Genomic DNA, 16,474 nt, shown 5'->3' with positions numbered 1-16,474 from the left:
TTCCTGTGGAAGCCAATCAAAAACCAGTTCCAGCAGATCGAAGAATAGCTAGAATGGCCAAAACAACGGTGCAATAATATATGTGAAGCTGACCTAGCAGCAAGAAAAGCATTCGAAGTCTGAAACAAAAAGGAAAATGACTGGCCTGAAGTCATTAATTAAATTAAAACAATATATTTGCTTCAGACCAACATGCTTCATGTTTGGAGGGGTCAGACTAATTCCTGGACCTTGATCTGATAGAAAACTTGTTGGGTGATATGAAACATGCCATTTCTGTGGCAAAGTTAAGACGTGCAGGAAATGTAGACTGATCCAGTCTGCTTACAGGTACCAGATGGTGGTCAAGTCCATGTGACACATAAAGCAGTTCTCAGAACCAATGTTTGTGCAACTAGTTATTAGTTTGATAATTAACAGGAAAGCATTTCTAAATGTAAACAGTCAGCATCCAAAAAAAAAAAAAAAAAAACTCATTTATAAACACTAATAACTTCTCACAAATTTGTCATGTTTTTCTTGGAAAAAAAAAATCACATTGCTTTTGGTTGCATGGAAATAAAAACTATTATAAGCTTTATTTACTTTCAAAAACTAAGCGCAAAACTTTTTCTGTTTAGAGCCTAACATGCATTTTAAAAGAAAGCTTTTAATCATATCCTACAGCCCCTGTAACATCTATGTAAAGCCTGGAAAGTGTTTAATCATCATTGACATGCTAACAGAAATAAATAACCAGCCAATCATTATCTTACCCATTTGCCCCATTGACCTCCTTCACTTTTTTAACAGGATGTAAACAAAGACACTCACACTCGCCGGTTGTCTGTACAATTTTAAAAATTTTATTTATGACAATATCTCGTTATTTAGTTTGTAAAGTACTCCAGCAAAAATGAAACATTGGTCTCTTCTTCAAAAGAACGTCAGAGCTTCCATGCATGGCGTACGATATAAAAGCTATGAGTCGTTTCTGATTGAAAAGTAACAAAAATGACTAATCCAAAAGAAACGTCTTGGAAACGCACGTATGATTCTGCGAAAGTGTTCTTTAGGTAAAATGATTGTACTTCTCTGGATTTCGAGACAAATACAGACACTAAAACAGCGCAAAAATAACACTGGACAGGTAAGCAAAGCACAACTCGTCGTCACATTGGAGACCTGTGTCAACTCATCCGAGAGTTAAGATATGGCTGACGCGTTTCTGACAGAAGCAGCATTTCGGGGACAGAGGCCGAGCGTAAGGACCAGACCGGCAGCGTTAGCAGCAGCAGGGCACAGAGGAGAGAGTCAAGAGAGAACTGCTGAGGACAGGATGAACATAATGCACTTCAGACGCCACAGAGCTGCGAACGTACAGACTTTGATTCGCGAAAGGCAAACAGACAACGTTTATTCACAGAGCCAGACGGGCGTTTTCTGGTCTTTACAAAGAAAGACACGGGGAAATGAAAAGACAAGCAAAAAGCTCCAACCCTTCCTGTTCACCCAGAGGAAGACCTTTGTAACATAGAGCTAAATAGTGCAGATATGACACCTAACTGTACATCAGACTTTTCGCATCTGCAAATCAACCATCTGTAGCATCTGTAATCTCCCTGGACGGACAGCATGCAACATCATCGTCCTGCAGTCGCACGCAAAAGAGAAGCTCCACTTTCTTTACAGCTTACGGTAAAAAAGCCTGCAGTACCTTAAAGTGTGTGCGGCTCTGTGCAAGGAAGACAACACAATCATTGTATGAACATTGTTCTCTGAAGGGAAGAAAAAAAAAGAAACAAAATGAATGAGGAAAATACTGTAGCTGACGTCTGGTTCGGACATTTTACATGTGCTATACACGAACTTTCTGACGCCGTCCTGCAGGACGACGTTACGTAACGGTTCAGAGAAACGTCCAATTCTCACCCTTTCCTCGCTCAAAGTCGACACAAACAACAAGCAGTTGGCACTGTTTGAAATGGAACATCATGTTTTCTCATCTATACAATTCATACAAAAATAAAAAAATTAAAATTGCCCCAATGGTAGCATCTTTTCTTCCGATTTTCCTCTTTCCATTTCACGGTTTTTCTGTTTTGTTTTGTTTTTTTCCTTACTCACAGAGGTAGTGGCTATTTAGGTAAAGGGTGAGGGACAGAGTGTAAATTAAAAATCTCTCATAGAAAATGCTATTTTGTTGTCTTACTTTTGACCAGAGGAATCTTTAAAGAACAAAATATAATACTGCAATCACATACAAAAGTAGTCCTTCATTTTGTACATTTTATACAGTGTTCACACTTAAGCGATTTTCTCTCACACTTCTTATTGATTTTTTTTTTTTTGTAGTTTAGTTTTTTTCTTTTCTTTAAAAGGCAAGAAGAATGGTGTGTTTTGGAGTAGTTATGATGAAGGTGACGGACAGTCTATGCCAGGGGGTCCACCAGGGGCTCCTCGTCTCCACGCGACAGCAGCTCCTTCTTCTCGTCTGTGCTGGCCAGGGAGTTGCGGCTGTTGTGAGCGCCCATGTACAGGGTGGCGTACACAGGGTTGGTGAAGTTGGTGGGCTGAGAAGAAATGAGAGGAAAAAAAATCCCAGTTAGCAAATACAGTCGCCATCTACTGCCCTGCAGGATTATCCATACACTTTGAAATATTTCCCATTTCATTGTGTTTCAGCCCCAAACCTCAATTATTTTTTCCCCATGTTCCACAGGGAGCTCCGTACTTTCTTTCCATCTCATCTGACTGAGCTTGACCTTTTTTTTTTTTTTTTTGAGGAAGCAATGGACAAAAAAGTCCATCTGTAAATGTCCAAAACTGGAGGAGAAATACCCAAGACCTCCAGTGAAAGGACACTCTATAAAGTCTTCAAAGTAGCTTCATGCCACACTTTAGAGATTTTTAGCAGCAAAAACAATCTTAACATGCTTTCATTTTTTTACACTTCATACGTGACTCTTTGTGTTGGTGTGTCACAAAATCCCCATAAAATAAAATTATATTTATGGCTGAAATGTAACCGTTTAAGCAAATTCAAGGGCTATGAACACTTTGGAAAGACAACGTATTTAGGACCGAATGTTTTAATCTACCTTGTCTGGGTCCAGAGTGAAATCTGCATCCAGGAGCTCCCCGGCGTCATCGTCCGGCTCGCCCTCGTAGATCTTGTACGCGGGGTTTCCGATCTCGACGTTCATGGCCCCGTTGGTCATCCTTTGGTGCTGGAAGCCCTTCGCCCTAAACATCAAATTCACAGTCAGACTTTAGGTTTCCTGACGTGACTTCATTTGAGCCTGATCACTGCAAGCAGGGAAATGTCCACCACAACAAAGGCACAAACACAAATCAGCAGCACTGACGTAGCGAAGGCCCAGACCTGGATATTAAGCTCTGTATTTTACCGCAAATTCATCTTAAGTTAGTCTGTCTTCACAGAATCTCCTACCTCTTATTATGAAAACACAATGCCACAATACAAACCACACCACAGTACAATACAGCACAACGATGGACAAGAACATCAAAGCTCTAGATCCACGATACAGGCAGATCTATTTCATGTTTTCTTTTTTCAATAGATCTGCTCTGAGGAAGCTGATCCTGTCGGCTCAGAAACTCCAGTAAAAAAAATGGCACAAACATCGACCACAGCACCCAACACTGCGCAGCGACCAAAACGTATGATTAGGGAGAGGAGAGAGAATCAGAGTGCAGAACGGAAAAATGCAAAGTACGGAGGAACGCCTGGCAACCATTACCGCGAGCGCTTGGAGCCGGTTTTTCCGGGCCGGCTAGACCTGAGGAGCAAAAGAGATTAGAGAGAGAGGAGAGCAAAAGTGAAATCAACTAAAAAAAAAAATCTAAACAAAAAAGGACAGAAAGGGAGAAAGAGAGTACAAAAGTATAGAGAGGTTGGGCTGTCAGGGTGTTACGGACCCTCTCATTCTTTTCCTGTACCACAACAAGGCCCCTGCGGCGAGGAGAACCAGCAGCAGCAGGATCAACACCGTGACCACGATGGAGGCTGTGCCTGCAAACACACACACAGATATGTAAAAAAAAAAAACACACACACACAGCCAATCTGATCATGATTTCAACTTTCATGCTGATTTCAAGCAGCAACTTACGTCCACCTGACCCGGTGCTTTCTGTGGTGTTGGCCACAGACTCACAGCGATGCCCTGACCAGCCAGCAGAGCATCTGCACAAGAGCAAAGGTTTTCATTATCCCACTGCGACGGCACAGGGAAGACAACCAAACCAACACACTGTCCTCCTTTTACCTGCACTCTGGAAGGAGGCTGATGGGATTTATAGAGCACTGGCCGTTCGCACAGTACTCATTGGGGTCACACGTGTAACAGCTGGGCTGGTTTCTGCCATTCGGGCAGCTACGGCCGACAGAAAAGAACCAGAGGAGAGGTTAATGCTACCCACGATACGAGGAGCACTGCGGCCGCTTTTGTTGGTGTTACAAAAAAAAATCACAGATTAAAACAAATATATGTACTGGGTGCAGAAAGAAAATCTGTATTTGTAAATATATATTTTTTTAATCAAATCATGTAAAATTGAACTTCTGGTTGTTCTGGTGAACCTGGTTATCATTATCGTGGTGAAAGACCCAATGAAATTATTTTAGAGGTTCAATGTTTCTGATGGCATGTGGCATGTAGATGCGGACACGTCTGAGCAAGTAACTATTCTGCTGAAGGCGTTTCCCATGATCATGATCACATTCCTGATCGTGATGCTCTTTAGCTAAACAATGCTGAGCAACTTTACAATTCTCTTCACCCCACATATCTAATGGCTATTTTACTGTGCCATTATGTTGCTAAAATAAAAGAAACATTTATTGAAGGGAGGTTTATTTTCTTTTTTCACCGAGAGCGACACTGAACACGAAAGGTGCGATGTGTGACTGCGTCTTACCGACAAGTGAAATCCCCCGTAGTGACGAAGCCATCCTTGGGGATGCACTCGCCGTCCCGACAGTAGTGACACTTGTCGATCTCGCAGGCGGCGCCGATGTACTGCGGCCGACAGCGGCACGACTTGGCGCCGCTCTCACTCTGCAGGCAGGTACCGCCGTTCAGGCAGTGGCCTTCACAGCTTCCTGCTCAAACACAGGGACACGTGACACTTAATGAACGCGCTGAAGAAATGCACGGCACAAATGGCACCAAAAATAAGATCCAACGATGCTTTTATTAGATTTTGTACTGTTTTCATGCTAATTATCTTGATAAGGAATAATAACTGAAGGTATTGCTTTCTGCCTCAACAGTAAACGATGGGAACACTCACTATATTGGCACTGGTTGCCCAGGAAGTCAGCAGGGCAGCGACAGGTGGGCTGATTCCCGGCATTGACGGTGCAGTTGCCTCCATTCTTGCAGTAATTCTTGCATGTGTGCAGGTTGCAGGTGGGTCCTGTGAATCCTGTTGGGCACCTGCAGGTAGGCGAGCCTGTGGGAGGACAGGCGTGTTAGACGACGAGCAAACAAGGATCTCGAGAAGCCCCGTCTTAAACCCGCACGTTACCTGTGACGTACGAGGGCGTGCATGTGCCTCCGTTCCTGCAGTAGTCCTTGCACTGGTCAATCTCGCATCGGTCGCCTCTGTAGTTCGGCTGGCAGCGACACTTTGGCTGCTTGTGGGCGTTCAGGATGCAGCTCCCGCCGTTCATGCACTGGATGTTGCAGGGACCGCTGGGGGGAGCTGCGGACGACAAAAGCTCAAGAGTCATGCGGGAGCGCTCACAGCGTCTTCTCCTCATGTTCCGCTCGCCGCCCACGTACAGAGAGGAGACAGCGTGGGAGTGGGCAGCTCCACGCAGGTGCCGTTGTCCAAGGTGCGCCCGTTGGGACACGTGCAGACCGGACCGCTGGGGCTGAGCAGACAGAGCCACTCACACTTCTTCCTGTCACAGGGATTGTTCACTGGAAGGAGGAGAAGGAGAGAGGGAGTGTTGAAATGCCGTCGACACAGAGATTACAATTCCTCTGAGAACCACTAGAGGGAGTCATTGTGACCGTGAGGTTGAGAGAGGATGTCTGTTGGTGTTTCCAACAGTTTCAGAAACTAGAATAAAATCTGATTTATGAAAAATATGGCATTTAATTTAATGTAAAATCACTGCATGGTGATGGATGCAGAAATTGAAAAACAACAATTTAAACGGTTCACTAAAAACACTTGAAATGCTGTATTAGGACAACTGGAAGACAGTAATAAATGTGCAAGGCTCTCAGAGACAGAGAGACACCAATGTGACCTCAAAGGTGTTTTGATTATTGTTTTCATAAAATCAAGTACTCTTGATATTTTTGTAGCTGAAAACCAAAAGTGTGTGGAGTGTCATCCCATTGCAAGTTTCAGTAAAATGATTCAGTGTGTTGTCCTGCTGTCTTTTTCAAACCAACACGTTTTATTTTGGGAGGCCAACACTGCCACCAACACCAAGTTATTTGTCCCAAACTGTGAAGAAGACTTTTTCATGCATTAGATGAGCAAATCTGGTCAACTGTTTTTTTTTCTTTTCTTTCTTTAAACGCGAGAACCATTTTAGGAAAAGTCATAATCGAGACGTTGGTGGTTCTAGTGTTCAGTAGAAACGAGTTTTTGCTGACTTTAAGCTCGTCGTTCTGTTTGTTCCATTTCCTGCCTTCGCTCACCATCGGGCTGCTTGTATCTGTGGTGCAGCACCAGGTCCGTGGCGTGGTTCACGCCGTTCGCCAGGTTCTCCACGGGTCCTCTCCCGAACTTGTTCACTCTGAACACAGAGTTGTTCATGTAGGTGACGCCGTAGATGTGGTCCTCAAAGACGTCGATGCTGAACGGATGTCGGAGCTCTGCAGGAAGAAACAAAGACGCAGCAGAGACAGGAGCTGAGTGTTGGACTAATAAAACGTGTGCAAGGGGTCAAACTCAAGGCCCGAGGGCCAAATGTGGCCCACCTTAGCTTTTCATGTGGCCCTCTAGACTACAGAGGGACACATGAATAGACCCTTCAAGGTAAAAGTTGCATGTTTCAAGATTATTTCATCAATCAAATCAAACCGGTTTTAATCCGTTTGCTGCTAAATTACAATCAGTCCCTCCAGTTTTTTGTGATTTCATGCAAAATCAACACATTTCATACTTTTAGTATGCAAATTTTATGTAAAAATTGTCAAAAACACTGGGTTTAAGTGATGCCAACACCCCCCTGCAGGTGGCAGTATTTTTTGTTTCTACTACAGTGCTGTCTCAGCCTTACTTGGTGCCAGGTTACATATACAGTCTGTGATCGATGTGGAGAGTTACCGTCATATGAAAGCATAGATATTGCAAAATTCCTTGAAAATATCTCTAAAGTACTGATTTTCATTGCAAAAGAAAAAAAAGTCGCGAAACAAAATCCTGGAGGGATTGATCAGTGTGAAAATATGCTGAATGCAGACAGCTTTTATTAATATCTGATCAGTTTCCTCGTGGGTTTTAATCAACACATTCAGCCACAAACCAACCCACGAAGAGCATTCACGATCTTGACGCAGCGTCTCTGACTGACACTCAACTGTTTTGTGCGTTTATAGCCACCACCACGTCGCTGCCATCCAGCCTCACGCTGCAGATCAGGGAAAGTTTGGCGTCGGCCCAGTACAGACGCTCGTTGAAGTAGTCAACCGCCAAACCTGGGAAAACAGCATCAGGAAGGTTTAACGGCGACCTGGTTATGTTCACCAGACGATCGGGGAGAACTGCGCGTCGGTGTTTCACCAGTTGGCCACTGGATGTTTTCTTCAACCAGCGTCTCTCTCATGGTTCCGTCCATAGCCGCCGTTTCTATCTTGGGATGGTTGCCCCAGTCGGCCCAGTACATTTTCCTAAAGAGGAAGATGTAAAACATTCATCTATCACAGTAATCTTCCTCCAGATCACTGTTTCAAATGTCTGCCACTGACCCTCTCTGGGGGTCAACCACAATAGCATGAGGCTCGTCGATCATCCCAGAGATCAGGGTCTTGTGGTGCCGTCCGCCGCTCATCTGCGCCACCTCGATGACGTCTCTGCCGGAGTCGGTCCAGTACAGGTTCCCCGCCACCCAGTCCACAGCAATGCCTCGGGGCATCTTCAGCCCTGGAATCTAAGCAGAACCAGCATGGATACACACATTTCATATTAGCTCGTCCGATTCTCTGGCAGGACCGCGAGCGAGAACGGAACCGCCAGCACCTCGAAGTTGATGACCCGGGAATCGGTCTGGCGTCTGTTCCGGTTGCTGTTTTGAGAGGAGGATGAGGACGGCAGGTCGAAGTAAGAAATGCGCCCTATGTGCCAGTTGGTCCAGTAAAGGCGATTGGTCTTCACGTGCAGGTCCATGGCGTCGATGCGCACGTTGGCGTCGCCCTGGAAGGTCAGCTCGTAGCGCCAGTTTGGCACAGAGGCGTCCAGGCTGCGGATCTCATTGTCGTCCCCGAGATAAAGCACATGTCCCTGAGCTGGACGGGGACGAAAGATAGAAAACGGGCTTTAGAGAGCTGCGAGGAAAAGCCTGTTAAAGGGTTAGTAGGAGAGTAAGACTGTAATGAAATCTTGGATACGTCACTTTCCCTACTTGAGAAAGAAAAGAAGAATTAAAGCTGCGTATGTGACTACAGCTCACTCAGCACCGCCCTCTGGCGATCAGCAGGGATAAAACAGAGCCAACATTTTTATGACATTCTGATTTATTGAAACGCACTTGTCATGTCTTACCATCAGCCTTGCAGGTGTTATTTATTTTGCTGAAATACTTGTGGCAGCTGCACTTGTGGGAGCCTTTGGTGTTGTTGCAGATGTGGGAACAAACTCCAAACTGCTTGCACTCGTTCTTATCTGTGAAACACCCGAAGGACGTTCACGCCTGCGTTAGCCAGAACCCAAAGAGTCGAGAGGGAAACACCGAAGCGATTCCCGGACAGCCTTACCCTGGCACCTGTTCTGCCCGCTGGACTGGAAGCCGGGTTTGCAGGAGCAGAAGGAGACGGTGCCGTTGACCACACAGTGCGCTTCGTCTCCGTCTCCGCACATGGTCACGTTGCTGTGGCATTCGTTCAGCGTCGTGTCTGCTGCGGATCAAACGGGCCGCATACAGTCAAGCGCTGATGATGTCTAACAGCGGCCATCAGACGAGTGAGGCTGCAGCGCACCTTTCTTTTCACAGCTCATTTCGTCGGAGCCGTAATCCTCGCAGTCGTTGAAGTGGTTGCAGAGCAGATCGGTGCTGATGCAGCGACCGTCGGAGCACTGGAACTGGTTCTTCTGGCATACTGGCTTCGGCGGATGTGTTGCTAGAAAAATAAATAAATAAATAATGGGCCCAGATAAGTTTTCTCCAGCTCACGGGAATAAAAACCAAAATCAAAATAATTGATGAAGCTTCTGGCTTAAATGATCCCTTATTTATTTTGGTTTTATTTCAAGGTTCGAATTGCTCTGATGATCTTTGAAAGTGGTTCCTGATCAGCAGATTGTCAGATTTTCTTTAGCTTTGTTTTTTGCTCCCGAGCTGCTTTATTGACCCATTTGGTACTGTGTACTTACACTTGGACATGAGAGCATACTCTGTAAGGTGTGTGCAAAATGTGGATAATAGAAGGGACAAGGCCTAAAATACTATCTACAGCAGATCAGCGGTATATGCCATTTTTATTTCTTTTTCTTTCAGCCAAGAGGTATTTGGAAATCATCTACTTGGTATTAAAAGCACATATTCTGTCTTCTTTTTCATAGATTCAGCTAAATTAATGAGGTTAAATTGTGTCTTTGTGTTGGATTTCTAGCAAGTTGTCTGTTATGGTTTAGCCTTCTTATTCCTGAATGATGGCCGATATTGAAAGGAAACACTGATCAAGGCACATCTTAAAGACAGACTGCTCCGCTGGAAGCAAAACGATTTAAATTAGGCACGAATCAAAACTCTTGCTCTCCGAGTGCATCAAACCCAAAGTTGACGTTTTTTTTTATTATTGATGCAGCAGAAAAAAACAAACAAAAAAAACCAAACAGAATAAACTCACGGCAGTTGAGCTCGTCACTGTTGTCCCCACAGTTGTTCACGCCGTCGCAGCGCTTCGACACCGGCACACACACCCGGTCGTTGTGGCAACGGAACTGCCTCGTGGGTGGGCACAGGAATTTAACTGGTGGACCGACAGAGAGGAGGATCAGGAGAAGGAAAACAAAAAACATAAACCAATCCCCGCAGACAGGAGGAGGACAAAGAGGCCGAAAGGTGAAACGCGGCAAATCTCACCGCACTCTGCTGGGTTCTCATCAGAGTTGTCTCCGCAGTCGTCCTCGCCGTCACACACCCAGTTAAGAGGCTTACACAGCGTGTTGTTGCACTGGAATTCATCGTGGAAGCAGTGTTTGTCCACTGAGATGCCGCAGCGAGAGAGACAGGACATGCATACAGTATTCAGACCACTGGCGTTACAAACCAACACTCTGTCGTACTTTAATGGGATTTTAATTGAAGGCCCACAAAAAGCAGCACATCAAAAATGTTCGCTAATCTTCTCCAACAAACCTCTGAGGCCTTTACAGGAGAGCAGAATTTATACTGAGTTTAAATCTGAGTTTACTTACAAAATAGGTAACTTCTCAAGGGAATTAGTTGCAATGGATATTTTTGGGAGTGTCAAACTGAAGGGGGGGGTAAAAAAAAATTAAATACTTGCAACATCGTTTTTAGATTCTCATTTGAAAAAATTAGATTTTTTTTTCCCCCCTCTCATTATCTACACAATTATGCACAGTTTTAAGAGGAGATGAGTTAAGATGCATTCCGAATAAACCAGTAGAAGGTTTGTGGTCGCTATGTGACGGATCGGGGGAACGCGTGGACACGTCTTAGTCTCCTTCAGGAGGAAACCAGCGACGCGCTCACCAGGACTGTCGCAGTTCTCCTCATCGCTGCCTTCTACGCAGTCGACATCGGAATCGCAGCGCCAGCGGATGGGAATGCAGTGGCCGCTTTGGCACTGGAACTGATCTCTGTCGCACCACACTTCACAGCCGTCCTGAAGCACAACCAGAGTGTTGCCGTTTTTAGTTCTCCTCTATTGTGACAGATTTTACAACGTTGAAAGAAGGAAAAATAAATAAATAAATAAATACAAAAATAAAAATCGAGCGATACCTCGTCTGACCCGTCGGCGCAGTCGTGGTCCCCGTCACACTTCCAGCGGCCAGCAATGCAGCGGCCATTTGTGCAGGCAAACTCGCTCTCTGAACACTTTCGAGGCACTGAGGGCGGAGAGAAAAGAGGCTTTGAAGAGTATGAAAGGATAATTAGGAGAGCATAAAGAGCAGAGGGAGTCAGTCAGGAAAAGGCTTAAGGAGAGGATAACTAGAGATGTTCAGAACAGAACAGGAGCAAGGACTTGTTACGTAAAATAAGGCATTTTAATTGCATTATAGGGATGGTGTCAGTGGGCGAAGAAAGGAGAAGAAGGATTGCAGAAGAGATCACAAAAGCTGGAGGAGAAAAAAAAAAAAAAAAAGGCAAGACCGGGAGTTTGAAGGTTGCGGTTGATCTGAAACAGCGACAGCACCTACCTCTGGCTCACAGCAACAGGCCAGTGTGAAATGCAAAACAGACATGAGATGATGTGAGATGTGCACAGAGCCGACCAACTGACCAGAGATCAGTTGAGGAGCTACAGCAGACAGAAAGTGAGGAGCGACACATTTCTTACTGCCTCCGCTTCCCTTCCGACAGCAAAAGCTCATGCGGAGTTACAAACCAGCTGGTTTTCGTTCGCACAGTGAGCTGTGCCTCTTCACAGGGTAATAAACAGAGCCTACCGCACTTCTCCTCGTCTGAGTTGTCCCCGCAGTCGTTGTCGTAGTCGCACTGCCAGCGGCCGGGCACGCAGCGGTTGTTCTTGCAGCGGAACTGGTAAGGTTCGCACGTTCTCTCGTCTGCGGACAAACAGGAAGAGTCAGGCTCCGCAGAGCGACGTCAAACACACTTCCTGCCTCCGGGGGTGGGGGGGCCAGATGGGGTCAGAGAGCCGTTCCTCACCGCACTCGTCCTTGGGCTCGTCGGAGGCGTCGCTGCAGTCCGCCTCGGCGTCGCACTTCCAGAGCGCCGGGATGCAGCGGCCCGAGTCCTTGCAGCGGAACTCGTCCACGCCGCACGTCATCTGAGCTGCGGTGCGGAGGAGGACGCGAGCACTTCAACAGACGCGCTTCGAGAAGCAGGCATGTTACCACGGTTTTATTTCAAAGGCTCATCTTACTGCAGTTGGCGGGCTCGTCGGATCCGTCCACGCAGTCGTTGTCCCGGTCGCAGACCCAGACCCTCGGGATGCAGCGCTTACTCATGGCACACTGGAACTGGTTGGGAGCACATGTGACCTCCGCTGCAACAGGAAGGCACACGTTTGAGTTATTGTAGCAACGCTACATTAGAACAAACTGTTATGTGGTATGTTTAAAAAAACAACAACAAGGTTTTTTACAAGGTTGGAGAACTCAGAGAATCTTTGATGGCTTCTCTTTCCACCATGTTTTTGAACCGAACATTTCCAAAGTTTGAGTCAGGACTCCAATGAGTGACCTGAATCAATACGTGAGGCCAAGCGATTCTTCAAAAACATTGGTGGTATAGCGTATTCATGCCACATCCTTGAAGCTGATCCAGCGTTCTGCTGTTATAATACAACCATTTAATTGACATGGTAGTAAATTTATTAGTTAGTCTCTTCTTAGGTCAGACGCTGAAAAGTTTAGGCATCGCTGTTTTCTTTTCTGCTTCCCTTCACAGGTTTCCTTGAAGATTTAACTCTGGAAACTGAAATAGTGACTGAAAAATATAGATTTCTTCTGTTGCTTTGTTTGGATTGTCATGTTGCTGAAAGAACCAGTGATGACCCCTTTTCGTTTTACCGTCAAAGGCCACCAGATTTAAATTTAAAATGTCCTGATATTTCACTAAGTTCATATCCCCTAACAAGGTCCTTGAATAGTTTAGAGAAACAGGCCCACAGCATCACAGATCTGCATCTAATCGTTATTTGGAAGACTCTGACATGTTGTGGGATAATGCTGCAGCAGCAACAGAAACAGTGAAAGCTGTAAAAACTCCTGACCACCGTCAAGAAGCGCCGAAACTAACTAACGTCAGAGACGACTTACGGCAGTCCTTTTCATCCTCCCCGTCGCCGCAGTTGTCCTGGCCGTTGCAGCGGAAGATTCCTGGGATGCAGCGGTTGGGGTGGGTGCACTTGAACTGACTCGGCAGGCACACGTGAATGTCTGAGAAAGCGAAGTCCATGAAGAACGAGTGGTGTACGGGAAAAAGCGTAAATAAGCTATGATGCATGTGTGAGCATTTCTACCGCAGTTGGCTTCGTCAGAGCTGTCCTGACAGTCGTTGTCTCCGTCACAGATGTAGGCAGGGTTGATGCAGATGCCGGTGCCGCACTGGAACTGACCCGGCTTGCACTTAAACTCAGCTGTAGGGGAGGCCAGGCACAGCACGTCGTTACAACACAGCATTCCTAAAACGCCAACAAGAAAGCCAGCAGAAATCGACCAGAGTCTGGCTAATCGCTTACGGCAGTCTGCGGGCTCATCTGAGCGATCCCCACAGTCGTCCTCTGTGTCGCACTTCCACCAAAATGGGATGCACTTGTCATTTTTGCAGACAAACTAAAAGAGCAGATGAGAAACATTATTTTTTTAATATTTTCATTAAAGGGGAAAACAAGCCATTCAGTGACACCTCTGCACAAGCTCACCTGGCTCGCCGTGCAGTTGGACAGGCAGCGTTTGCCGTCTGCGGCCAGGTAAAAGTTGGTGGGGCACGCACACTTGTAGCCCCCGCCAGGCGAGAGCAAACACAGGTTACTGCAGCCGCCGTTGTTTATCTGACACGGATGGCCGGCCACTGGCGAGGACAGAAGGGAACGTAAACAGCGAGTGTGAAATCTCTGACAGGGATGTCAGAGCGGGCAGCGGCGCGTACCGTCAGGCTGGCGGTACGGGTGGAACACGTGGATGTCCATCGGTCTGTGCAGGGTGCTGATCAGCATCGTCTTGTTGGTCCCCTGTGTCTTATGAGCTCTGTTGATAGATTTAGTTTCCCAGTCTGTCCAGTAGATGTACTCCTCAAACAGAGTCATGGCAAAGATATGAGGAATATCCTGAGAGAGAACTGCAGGAGCGCGCGCACACACACACACGCGCACACGCACACACGCGCACACGCACACACACGCGCACACACACACGCGCACACACACACACACACACACACGCAAACACACAGGACAAGTGAAGCGGAGTCAAAAAAACAATAAAAAATTAAGTTAAATGTGTTTTTCATTATCTGTGCGTTACCGGTGTGTCTGCTGGTTCCATCCATGCTGGCGAACGCGATGTAGTCCTCTCGAGCGTCCGCCCAGTAGATGCGGTCGTTGATGAAGTCCAGGGCTAAGCCGTTAGGCCAGGTGATTTTATCCTTAATGATGACACTCCGGTTGGTGCCGTCCATCCCGATCCTCCCAATGTGAGGGTTGTCGCCCCAGTCAGACCAGTACAAGTACCTGTCAGGGAGTAATATTACTGTTATTGTTCATGCTAAAGTGTCCATGCCATTAAAACGTATCGCATTTTGTCGAAAACACTTTAATGTGTTTTATTGGGATTTTAAAGGAGAACAAAAAAGTAGTGAGGATAATAATATATTTAATGTTTCATGGAACAATTCAGTTTTGAATTGCCAGTTCTAACATAATGCATTCTTTAATCTGAATCATTTTGTTGTGGTTTTTAGGCTCACTGTCCTACTGGAAGGTGAATCTCCTCTAACTGTTTATTTATTTCAGTGTTTTCCACCATTTATATGTGCAGCTCTGGAAAAAATTAAGAGACCATTTAAAATGATCAGTTTCTCTAATTTTACTTTTCATAGGTTTATGTTTGAGTAAAATTAACGTTGTTCTTTTATTCTATGAACTACTGACAACATGTCTCTGAACTTCCAAGCAACAATTTATTATTCATTTGCAGAAAATGAGAAATGGTCAAAACAGCAAAAAAAGATGCAGTGCTTTCAGACCTCAAATAATGCAAAGAAAACAAGTTCATATTCATTTAGAAACAACAAAACCAATGTTTTAACTCAGGAAGAGTTCAGAGATCAATATTTGGTGGAGCACTGTTTAGATATGAGAAAATTGTTTTTAACATTTTGCCTGGCGAAACAAAGGTTTCACCATCTAACTTTTGCACTGCAGGCCCACGTATCCACTTTAAATAACATCGACATCACAGTGGAGATGCAGGACTCGGCTGGTTCCTGGTCGCTCTCACCCGTAGCGAACGTCCACGGCGATGGCGCGCGGCTCCCTCAGGCCGCTATTGACCAGAACCGTCCGGTACGCTCCGTTCAGCTTTGACACCTCAATAGTGTCCCGTCCCTTATCACACCAGTACAGGTTTCCTCCGACCCAGTCCACCGCCAGACCGTCAGGATTGTTGAGCAGCGTGCGGTGAAGAACCTGACGGAAGAACAAGAAGCTGTCTCTATGTGACATGGATGGGTCTAATTATGTCTTACATCCTCATCCTCAGGCGTGAGGATGAGGATGTTAAGCAGGCCGGCAGCTTTAATTATCCTCTTATCGTTCAAAGGCAGGACGCTGCAACACCGACCTGAACGTTGCTGCCGTTGATGTGCATCCGTCGGATCATGCTGCCCTGCGTGTTGACATCTGTCCAATAAATCATCTGCTGCCGATAGTCGAAGTCCAGAGCCACGGCGTTGTTTAATCCCTGACAGCAGCAGAGAAGCCGGATTAGTTTTATGACACAATAAAAACGTCTCCAGCGTAATCATGGAAATGACGCATGGGGCTCACCTGTTTGAGCAGGGTGTAGTTGGAGCCGTCCAAGTTGAGCTTCCTCAGGTAATAGCGGTTGGCAAAGATGAGGAACGGCTCCTCGTCTGCGAGGTTGAGAGCACGCATGAGGGGATTTGTGTGAAACACGTGACTGCCATTCAACTGTCGCTTTCTTACCAGAAACAGATTTGCATATCGTTGGGTTCTCCGGACTGAGCTGGAAGCCCTCCACACACAGACAGTGGTAGCTGCCATGGGTGTTGATGCAGCGCTGGGTGCAGGGGTAAGAGGTCACGCATTCGTCTATGTCCACGCACGTCTTCCTGTCGTCTTTGAGACGGAAGCCTGGGTGGCAGCGGCACTGTGAGCGAGAAAAGGAAGCAGCTGGTCAAGAAACAGCAAACATGCATACAAAAGTTTCCTGTCAAACATTTAGAAGAGTAAATACAATTTATAAACATACTATGAACTTAGAGCAGCTATTTATTTAAGGGGGAGAGAGAGAGAGAGAGAGAGAAGGAAGGAAGGAAGGAAGGAAGGAAGGAAGAGAGAGAAGGAAGGAAGGAAAGAAGGAAGGAAGGAAGAGAGAGAAGGAA

At 46.0% G+C, this 16,474-nt stretch overlaps 1 protein-coding gene across 8 annotated transcripts in view; it reads right to left on the bottom strand.

Annotated features, from left to right (window-relative positions):
- Positions 1–1,050: 1,050 nt before the first annotated feature.
- The window catches only part of LOC103147623 (low-density lipoprotein receptor-related protein 1-like), a 108,092-nt gene continuing 92,668 nt past the window's right edge, over positions 1,051–16,474 (bottom strand). For 2 of the 8 annotated variants that reach the window (XM_016678633.1, XM_007566061.2), the window contains 35 exons: positions 16,056–16,239; positions 15,897–15,982; positions 15,691–15,810; positions 15,349–15,536; positions 14,374–14,579; positions 14,000–14,188; positions 13,773–13,921; positions 13,590–13,683; positions 13,371–13,487; positions 13,168–13,287; positions 12,270–12,392; positions 12,053–12,178; positions 11,833–11,949; positions 11,165–11,271; positions 10,913–11,045; positions 10,277–10,399; positions 10,041–10,163; positions 9,171–9,311; positions 8,949–9,089; positions 8,737–8,856; positions 8,215–8,480; positions 7,944–8,125; positions 7,759–7,865; positions 7,557–7,673; positions 6,672–6,848; positions 5,796–5,936; positions 5,539–5,715; positions 5,302–5,463; positions 4,927–5,110; positions 4,275–4,382; positions 4,119–4,192; positions 3,925–4,018; positions 3,747–3,785; positions 3,081–3,225; positions 2,318–2,552 (listed from right to left, as the gene is read on the bottom strand). In XM_016678633.1, the coding sequence (XP_016534119.1) occupies positions 2,412–2,552; positions 3,081–3,225; positions 3,747–3,785; positions 3,925–4,018; positions 4,119–4,192; positions 4,275–4,382; positions 4,927–5,110; positions 5,302–5,463; positions 5,539–5,715; positions 5,796–5,936; positions 6,672–6,848; positions 7,557–7,673; positions 7,759–7,865; positions 7,944–8,125; positions 8,215–8,480; positions 8,737–8,856; positions 8,949–9,089; positions 9,171–9,311; positions 10,041–10,163; positions 10,277–10,399; positions 10,913–11,045; positions 11,165–11,271; positions 11,833–11,949; positions 12,053–12,178; positions 12,270–12,392; positions 13,168–13,287; positions 13,371–13,487; positions 13,590–13,683; positions 13,773–13,921; positions 14,000–14,188; positions 14,374–14,579; positions 15,349–15,536; positions 15,691–15,810; positions 15,897–15,982; positions 16,056–16,239 (4,821 nt within the window). In that variant the 3' untranslated portion in view covers positions 2,318–2,411. Of the gene's footprint in view, positions 1,578–2,317; positions 2,553–3,080; positions 3,226–3,746; positions 3,786–3,924; positions 4,019–4,118; positions 4,193–4,274; positions 4,383–4,926; positions 5,111–5,301; positions 5,464–5,538; positions 5,716–5,795; positions 5,937–6,671; positions 6,849–7,556; positions 7,674–7,758; positions 7,866–7,943; positions 8,126–8,214; positions 8,481–8,736; positions 8,857–8,948; positions 9,090–9,170; positions 9,312–10,040; positions 10,164–10,276; positions 10,400–10,912; positions 11,046–11,164; positions 11,272–11,832; positions 11,950–12,052; positions 12,179–12,269; positions 12,393–13,167; positions 13,288–13,370; positions 13,488–13,589; positions 13,684–13,772; positions 13,922–13,999; positions 14,189–14,373; positions 14,580–15,348; positions 15,537–15,690; positions 15,811–15,896; positions 15,983–16,055; positions 16,240–16,474 lie in introns of those variants that run through there. The other 6 variants (XM_016678634.1, XM_016678636.1, XM_016678635.1 and 3 more) reach the window with 4 other exon arrangements.

This window comes from Poecilia formosa, unplaced genomic scaffold, assembly GCF_000485575.1.
Source record: "Poecilia formosa unplaced genomic scaffold, Poecilia_formosa-5.1.2 Scaffold186, whole genome shotgun sequence".
NCBI lineage: Eukaryota > Metazoa > Chordata > Actinopteri > Cyprinodontiformes > Poeciliidae > Poecilia > Poecilia formosa.
This window is presented reverse-complemented; position numbering and strand designations above follow the sequence as displayed.